Genomic DNA, 9,208 nt, shown 5'->3' on the forward strand with positions numbered 1-9,208 from the left:
GGTGTAGAACGACATGAGGGTGAGTAATAAATTACGGAATGTTCATTTTTGGGTGAACCAAATCTTTTAAATGACATGATGTTACACACTCCTGTACATTAGGTGGCGGTATGCACCTAAAATCCGCCATTAATCAAGAGAAGAAGAAAAAGGAAAGGAAAAAAAAGTGCTGGTCACGTGATCTCTAAGAGGGCAGGGCTAATGTTCTCTCGAGGAGTTCTTGGTGAGTTGACAGATAAAAACAAAACTATCGAGCAAAAGCAGCGGTATATATTACTTGTTTTCATTTTAGCACGAGCATTTCTGAAACGTCAGTTTATTCGCGTAGCGTATTGATAATTTTTCATGGCTATGGCTCATTGTGCAGCGCATCTTGTGTTTATTGTTGAGTGTTAGCAAGCTAGCCTGCTGTACAATGAGAACCGTAGAGAGTGTATTTACATCTCTTTAATTATACATCATTGGTCATTTCATGCTTTAGTCATCAGTATAGTCATAGTTTTGTAAAGAACTTCATTTTAGTCTTTAAAAATAGAGCCTTTACACTTGGTTAAAATAAATCGAGGATAATCTGACGATGGACATAATCTTCAATTTCTAGCTCGAAAAACATGGACCAAAAGATTCCATACGATGACTATCAACTGCCAGTAGTGTTTCTTCCATCCTATGAGAGCCCCCCTGCATGGATCCCTCCACAAGAGGTGCTTCAACACTACGAATGCATGTTTATTTTGTGATCATATTGACCTAATTTTTATTTTTCTTCCTTTTAATCAGAGGATACATCACCCTGACTATAACAATGAGCTCACTCATTTCCTACCTCGCACTATAGTCTTAAAAAAGCCCCCTGGAGCACAACTGGGCTTCAATATCCGTGGAGGAAAAGCCTCGCAGCTTGGTATATTTATTTCAAAGGTGAGTTGTCAATTAAAACCTTCTTTGTTTATCAGAAGAACTGCTTTCATCATCATGTTGGTCTTGTTCAAAATGTTTTGGCAGGTGGTCCCAGATTCAGATGCCCACAGGGCAGGACTACAAGAGGGTGATCAGGTGCTTTCTGTCAATGATGTGGACTTTCAAGATATTGAGCATTCAAGGGTAAGACTTGAGATGTCCGTCCAAGAGACAGAAACATGCTGGATATCTCCTTCTCTAAACAGAATGAGTGTGTTTTTGATTTCTCCTAGGCTGTGGAGATTTTAAAGACAGCAAGAGAGATTTTGATGAAGGTCCGATACTTCCCTTATAGTGAGTTATATTCGTCCTTCCCTTGAGATACAAACTTGATGTTTTCAATACCCCCCTGTTGTGAATTCCTTTCTTTCTATTCTAGGTATATATAGCTTAGCCTATTTTAATTTAGATACTGCTGTTAACTGATTCAATTTATGTCTTGCATCTGTTTTTCTAGACTACCAGCGACAGAAGGAGAGGACTGTACACTAGGTGGCAGAACTGACCATCACGACTGAATCAGCTGATGAGGCGTTGGTGTGTCAGCGAAACTTTCATCTTCTCTGCATCATCTTCCTCCTACTAACGATGGTCTCGGACTAAAATACTGCTCAAAGAAATCATCTTCAAACACTTCAGAACATGCCTGATGATTCAAAGCTTCTTCACCCATATTGGAGGTTTTTAGGCATCTGTTTTTTGAGCTGTGCAAGTTTTGAATGCAGCTGGTAACATTTTCAGATTCTTTCCTCCCTGTCTTTTCTCTCATCCCATTCCTCTGGGAAAATAAGCATATTTTCTGGGATATGTCATGCATATACAAAGAAAACATGGTAGAAGTGTTATTTATTGAATGAAATAACTATATACTGTTGTAGGGTACATGAATAAATTATGATCTGCTATTATATCTTCACTTAGAGGCATTAGTTGGATGACACTAATATTAATGTCTAATATATCAAATTCTTTATTTTATAAACTTTGTCTTTTTTTGTGATTACATTTCAATTGTGCTTTCTGATGCAAAGCACTTATTTGTTTAATAATCGAATCAACTGATGTCCTGCTGATAAACACATTGCTACTGACTAATTGTCATTAAATCAGTATGCTCATGCAAAAAGTGCTGTTCATGTGCAAATACTTGAGCTCATTTTTTAAATAAACATGTATGGAGAAAAAGCTTAGAAAGTGTGGGTGTGGGTAGGATGTAAAGTGAATATATTCTCTGATCTGGTAACTAAATGTTATTAGTTAAATGTTAATATTTGTGACCCTGGACCACAAAACCAGTCATGAGGGTCATTTTGTTTCTGAATAAATAAGCTTTCCATTGATGTATGGTTTATGATAGGACAGTATTTGGCTGAGATACAACTATTTGAATATCTGGAATCTGAGGGTACAAAAAAAATTGTCCAAATGTTGTCCTTAGCAATGCAGATCCACCACAAAAAAAAAAAAAAATATATATATATATATATATGGTTGGAAGTTTACAAAATATACTCATGGAACATGATCTTTACTTAATATCCTAATGATTTTTGGCATTAAAGAAAAATTTATCATTTTGACCCATATAATGTATTGTTGACTATTGCTACAAATATACCCGTGTGACTTATGACTAGTCCAGGGTCACATATTGTATCAACTTGTGGTACTATAAATATTAAGTAATATATAGTCCTATTAAAATTCAACTAAATTATTGAATTACATTATTTTATTACACAAATTCAAGTGTACCTTTTCTTGTGTCACGGGAACTCAATGGAACAGAAGGATGATTATAAGCAAATATAACTACTGCTAATATGAACTACTATTGTGCAGTGCTAATAATAAACCATCATATTGCAACATTCTTATTAGAAGAAAAAAAACAGCCTTCAAAAGACATTTCTGAACAAATTTATTTAAAAACTTAAAAGATATAAAACAATATTACCCTTTGGTGAGTTAGGACTTCATATATATGAAATTCAAGTTCTCAAACACAAATTTACATATTCATCCATCCATCCATCCATCCTCAGAAAGAAAAATATCATGTCATAAATCTGGGTATCTTTGCAACCTATAGTGCAAATGTCTGCATGGATCCATTGGTATCACATTGTTGTTAACATGCCATTTTCTTTCATGTTCAAGGGCCAAATACATACATATTTGAGAAGTACAGAACAGCTCTATCATTGCATCTCTCTGTTTACCTCTGCCTGTTACAGGCAAATGAATAATACCACTTCAAGTAATAAATCTTGAGGTAATTCCACATTGTGTCTTGGACTGATTTGGTCATATTACAAAGCCATTACACACAGGTTCTCTCCCATGGTTGCTTGGTGTCAATCATTTAAACACATGCCAATACAGACACAGCTCTTTGAAAAAGGCACAGACACAAATACACAAACATAAAAAGGATGACTTTGCAAGGAACCTTTCCCCTACTGTGGAGATTTAAAATAAGGATTAAACATGTTTGACTATATTAATAAAGAAACAAACAAACAATATTCACCTGCATGTCAATAACACAATTTAGGTGTAGCTTCATCTAAACCAATAATTAGTAATAAATTACAGAAACAAACAAATAAAAAAGTCATTTAAGACAATGAACCACCTTCAAAAGGCGAAATGAAGTTAAGAAGCAGAACTGCATAGTATTTTCCCTTGTTCAAGTAAGCACCATTATGTCACATGTGATGCCCTTAAGAAACCCAGACATCAATAAAGGAAAGTTTAGCACAGTGATTGTAAACTCTTACTCTGTGAGCGGGAGGGAGGGAGGAATGCTGAAATCAATAGTGGGGTGAGAGTTAAGAGACTGACCCTGTGACATGGACCTCGCCTTTTCTTTGGGCCGCTTTAGCTGCTGTCCTCGTTCTCTTGAACATCCCTGGATGAGCTCTCATCCACGTTCTCGAGCGAGTCTCCACGCTGAATGGACAGCTCTGCTGGATCCATCATGGGCAGTTCACTCTGTATGGGGTACAGCCACGGCTTATGATCGGGAGAATTTGCTGCTTTCCATGCAGGGTAGCTCTGACCGGCTTTATGAACGCTTCTTAAGACCTGTGGAATGACAGAAGCGGGTGAGGGAGCGGCACGAGTATCAACGGAAGTGACTCTGAACTTTGCTCGTTTTTCAGTCTTGTGTAACCCAAACAATGATGTGGAATCCAGTTGAGCCTCATTTTCAGGCTGAGCAATGACTCAGATTGCAGTAGGTCTTTTTGCTTAAGCATAGTTATAAATAAACAGTGTTTCTCGGTCTTCTGAATTTTTGGCGGGGTAACTAAAGGTAATGAGGTGTTATTTTGTTAACATTACTAAACAGGAAACAACCCACTTAAAGGGTTAGTTCATTAAAAAAATTAAAATTCTGTCATTAATTACTCACCCTCATGTCGTTCCACACCCATCGTTCATCTTCGGAACACAAATTAAGATATTTTTGTTAAAATCCAATGGCTCAGTGAGGCTTCCATTGACAGCAAGATAATTAACACTTTCAAGCCCAGAAAGCTACTAAAGATATATTTAAAACAGGTCATGTGACTACAGTGGTTCAACCTTAATGTTATGAAGTGGCATGAATACATTTTGTGCACCAAAAAAAACAAAATATCGACTTTATTCAACAAGATCTAGTGATGGGCGAAAACACTGCTTCATGAAGCTTCGAAGCTTTACTAATCTTTTGTTTCGAATCACTGATTCAGAGCGTGTATCAAACTGCCAAAGTCACGTGATTTCAGTAAACGAGGCTTCATTACGTCATAAATCTTTCGAAATTTTAATGATTCACGTGACTTTGGCAGTTTGATACATGCTCTGAATCAGTGATTCGAAACAAAAGATTCGTAAAGCTTCGAAGCTTCATGAAGCATGAAGCATCACTAGATATTGTTGAATAAAGTTGTTATTTTGCGTTTTTGGCGCACAAAATGTATTCTCATTGCTTCATAACATTAAGGCACTGTAGTCACATGAACTGTTTTAAATATGTCTTTAGTAGCTTTCTGGGCACTGAAAGTGTTAATTATCTTGCTGGCAATAGAGGCCTCAGTGAGCCATTGGATTTTATCAAAAATATCTTAATTTGTGTTCCGAAGATGAACGATGGGTGTGGAACGACATGAGGGTGAGTAATTAATGACAGAATTTTCATTTTTGGGTGAACTAACCCTTTAAGTGTCCATAAATAATCAAAAAAATCCTCATCCTCCTCCTTTTAGACACATAACATGGTTGTACCATGTTCCTTCTACATGGTTACAAATATAAATGCTTTTCTATTGAACTTCACATTCATTATTTCAATATTAATCAAAGAATCCTGTAAAAAAAAAAAAAAACAAAAAAAAAACAGTCACATCACAGTTTCCACAAAAATAAGCAGCACAACTGTATTATTAACATATTAGAATGATTTCTTTAGGATCATGTGACACTGAAGACTGCAGTAATGATGCTGAAAATTCAGCTTTGCCATCAGGAATGCATTAAATTTTAAAAATAATATTAAAATAGTTTCACAATATTACTGTATTATCAAATAAATGGAGCCTGGGTGAGCATTAGAGACTAATTTCCCAAACATTTTTGAGTATATGTGTGATGTTAATAAAATCAATGGTCAGTGGAAAGACAAACACCTCGGTTTTCAATAATTGTGTATAACACACCAAGTGTGATGTATAGACTATGTTATCAGTGTGCCCTTTGGACAGAGATACTGTCTGCTAACACTGCAAACAGCCCAACCATATGCTGTAATTCCACACAAGACTATGAAACAAACAGCAAAAAAGCCACAATTCACAGCAAGACTGACTTCTTGTTCTTAATCAGAAGAACATCTTCACCCTAGTTATCTTTAGATATCAATCTGAACACTTGATGAGGGCTATAGCATTATTAAAGGAGTTTCTAAAAAGTGTAGTCTAATTGTGGCATAATCACAAATGATTAATAAAGAAGAGATTTGCATTTAATAGGAGCCTAAGTAGCACACACGTCTGTAAATAAAAAAAACGACTGTAGTCATGCAGCCTACAGACAGAACAAGATAAACAAGTTTCAATTTGGCACAGCAAGTGCTGCGTGAAAGCTTCAGTACAAGATCTTCCAGTAGGTTACCATGGTAACAATTATGATTTCACAAACCTTAAACACAGACCCACATACAAAGATACTCGCATCCATAAAGAGTATAATTGACAGAAACAGTAGTAAGGGACTAAACATGTTTGCTTACTTTTGGAGCCAGGACCTGAGATGCTTTGTTGACAACCCACTTTGGAAGAGACCCTAAAAGATAAAAAAAAAAAAAAAAAAAGGTAATAAAATTAAAGCCTTACAATGTAAATGAATGACGGGTAACATTTCGAAAGGAACAGCGAATCAGTTCATACCTCTGGGATCAGCTTGTGAGAGGTATGTGAAAGTGCAGCTCTTGGGCCCCGTTGGTTTGATCAAGTAACCCGTCAGAAGGGAAACGGCCCTTACCAGATCCTTTCGTGGGGGATATTTCTAAAATGAAAGGCATTTGTATAATTTTTAAATGTACATATTAATATATTATATTATTTATAGTATAATATTTAATGTTACAATATTTTTTCCAACATTAATGTGAATTTGGATTGGTGAAAACAGTAATTATTTTTGCAATTCCATTTGGTACCACTAGTGGTGCATACTACACATTTAACCTTTAAAGGGACAGTTCACCCAAAAATGAATATTCTGTCATCAAGTTGTTCCAAACCTGTATGAATTTCGTTGTTCTGCTGTACACAAAGTAAGATATTTGGAAGAACGACTGTATCCAAGAAGATCTCGCCCCCCATTTACTTTCATAGTACACTCTAAAAAATGCTGGGTTAAAAACAACCCAAGTTGGTTAGTTTTAGTTGCTGGGTAGTTTTATTTAACCCAACTATTGTTTGAAAATGACTATATGGCTGACTTAAAATGAATCTAAAATGAAATTAAAAATGTTAATTTATTAAACATATTAATAAATGTTAATTTTCAAGATATTTTGGGTTCATTCTAAGTAAGCAATACTGTAATTTTTAAACAATATTTAAGTTAAGTAAAACTACCCAGCAGGTTGGGCAAACATTTAACCCAACTGCTGGGTTAAAACAACCCAATCGCTGGGTTTGTCCATTTTCAACCCAACTTGGGTTGTTTTTAACCCAGCATTTTTTTTTTAGAGTGTATGTTTTTTTTTCCTACCATTGTAGTCAATGGGGGCCGAGATCGGCTTGGTTACAATAATTCTTCCAAATATCTTCCTTTGTGTTCAGCAGAACAACGAAATTTATACATGTTTGGATCAACTAGAGGGCGAGTAAATGACAGAATTTTCATTTTTGAGTGAACTATCCCTTTAAGTAAATCTGATATTTCCAGCCCTCTAGCTTTATATAGACATTCATTTAATAGAAGGTGTAAGTAAATAAAAGACGTACCGGATGTTTCACTGAGAAGTTAATGATCACATACTCATTTTCAGACGCCTGCCATGAGCGCAGAGTCACAACATCTCTGTTCTTCAAGGGTTTCGGACAAATCCCTGTGAATAAAAGAAAAAATGTATATGACATGTAGGCCCATAAACAGACACAACTTCACTGCCCGTGAGAGAAAAAGAGGAACAAAATAATCTTGGTGTTGACTATAAATACACACAAAAACGTGGTCCCAGGAGGCTTATCCTTAGCCCTACCATGTGATAAGCCACTGCACTGACCCAGTCACATTGTTAGGTGAACTACCACTGACACTAACAAAAGTATACTAATATAATAACCCTCAAAAATGTCATGACTCACATGAATAGTAGCCCACATCAGCATTGGGAGCCAGACGAGCGATGTCAAAACTCTCAAGCATCGTAGGGTCCCAAGACTTCCGGTACTGACTGTCATGAAGCACGTCATACATGGTGGCGGCCGATACATCCTTTATGTTCATTCTACACTGTATTGGAAACAAACACATTTGCATCAGTGTTGTTATGGCAGCAGTACACACAGGACTAGACATGTAAATTAAACTAAAATAATAGAAAGAGAGAAAAATAAAAAGAGATTGTGATCTACTGGGGGTTCATACAGACTAGTATTAAATCACGTCTAACTTGGTGATGAAGTAAAATCAATGTTCCTAATAAAATGTTCTGTGTAAAGTTTGAAACCACTGGTTTAAATGGTTTTAAAATGTAACATGACACTCTAACTTTTAAATCAAAACAATATATTGTCATACACACATATCATAATACATACCTTGATTTTGTGCACTTTTGCTAAGTTTCCTTTGGTGTTTGTAGAAGTAGATAAAGGGGCCACTTCGACCCAGACCTCCATGTCATTCTTGTCATACTTGTTGAGCCAATTTTCGGAAGACAAGCATTGTCTTTTGAACTCATTAAACATGGATTCATCTGGAATGATTCCCGAGCTGCGAGACATACCTGAAACAATAATTTCACCAATACTTTTCAGCGCGAGAAATACAGATCTTCCACCAAGGCTCAATAACTTTGTTCTGTTCGCTAAAGATGATGCGCAGTTATTGTAAGTCACAGATTAACATTTCAAGCTCGACAAGATTTTTCTCACAAATTCCTTACCTGGCGTCAACGCTTGCGCGTGGAAAAATCTCGTCACCACTTCCGGGAGTAGAGCAGGTGTATTACAACACTGCAAAGTGCGCAGCTAGTCAGTCAGCTCTGAACGACAGTGATTTAACACACTGACATGAGCTTGTTTTATAACCAATGGCTATTATGTAGTCAAGTGAGAACTGTTGTTGACAAACTGGTGCAAACTGGGTTTATCGGACCGCCCATTTTGATTGGTCACTATTCGGGTGCGGGTCCTGTGGTCTCTGCTGCTGTTGCACTGATTTGCATAATTAATTCATAACGGAATCCCTAAAACGAGCTGTGAACTCCGCCTTGTGTTCACGATCGAAACCCTTCAAATCACCGGCACATCATTCAACAGGCTTGCGCAGTGTGTCATCCATAATAATGGGAATTGCATGGCTGTTTCTGTTCTTTGTGTTGTATGTAGACAAGTGGGCCAAAGAGGACTTAAGAGTTTAAAAATATGAAAGCGTTTCATAAGATTATTTAACATTTTGCTTACTACGCAGTATAAATAAATATTCTTACATGGGTTAAAACACAATACTGGTCTTCTAATGA

The 9,208-nt window shown here is 36.4% G+C and overlaps 2 protein-coding genes across 3 annotated transcripts; one reads left to right on the top strand and one right to left on the bottom strand.

Annotated features, from left to right (window-relative positions):
• The first annotated feature begins 167 nt into the window (after positions 1-167).
• Positions 168-2,168, top strand: pdzd11 (PDZ domain containing 11). 2 transcript variants are annotated; one of them, XM_067387332.1, is made up of 6 exons: positions 168-223; positions 602-704; positions 781-921; positions 1,006-1,104; positions 1,194-1,254; positions 1,418-2,166. In XM_067387332.1, the coding sequence occupies exons 2-6, from the start codon at positions 612-614 to the stop codon at positions 1,450-1,452; spliced, it is 429 nt and encodes a 142-aa protein (XP_067243433.1). In that variant the 5' UTR covers positions 168-223; positions 602-611; the 3' UTR covers positions 1,453-2,166. The 2 variants fall into 2 exon arrangements, with proteins under 2 accessions (XP_067243433.1, XP_067243442.1); XM_067387341.1 differs by lacking the exon at positions 168-223 and adding an exon at positions 224-266 and having other exon boundaries at positions 1,418-2,168.
• Positions 2,169-2,905: 737 nt separating this feature from the next.
• On the bottom strand, positions 2,906-8,809 carry stard14 (START domain containing 14). The gene is made up of 7 exons (XM_067387323.1): positions 8,630-8,809; positions 8,283-8,470; positions 7,827-7,974; positions 7,464-7,567; positions 6,396-6,513; positions 6,239-6,291; positions 2,906-4,050 (listed from the first exon to the last, which is right to left on the bottom strand). Exons 2-7 carry the CDS (start codon positions 8,466-8,468, stop codon positions 3,844-3,846), a joined length of 816 nt encoding a protein of 271 aa, XP_067243424.1. The 5' UTR covers positions 8,469-8,470; positions 8,630-8,809; the 3' UTR covers positions 2,906-3,843.
• Between the last annotated feature and the right edge of the window lie 399 nt (positions 8,810-9,208).

This window comes from Chanodichthys erythropterus, chromosome 1 (assembly GCF_024489055.1).
Source record: "Chanodichthys erythropterus isolate Z2021 chromosome 1, ASM2448905v1, whole genome shotgun sequence".
Classification (NCBI taxonomy): Eukaryota; Metazoa; Chordata; class Actinopteri; order Cypriniformes; family Xenocyprididae; genus Chanodichthys; species Chanodichthys erythropterus.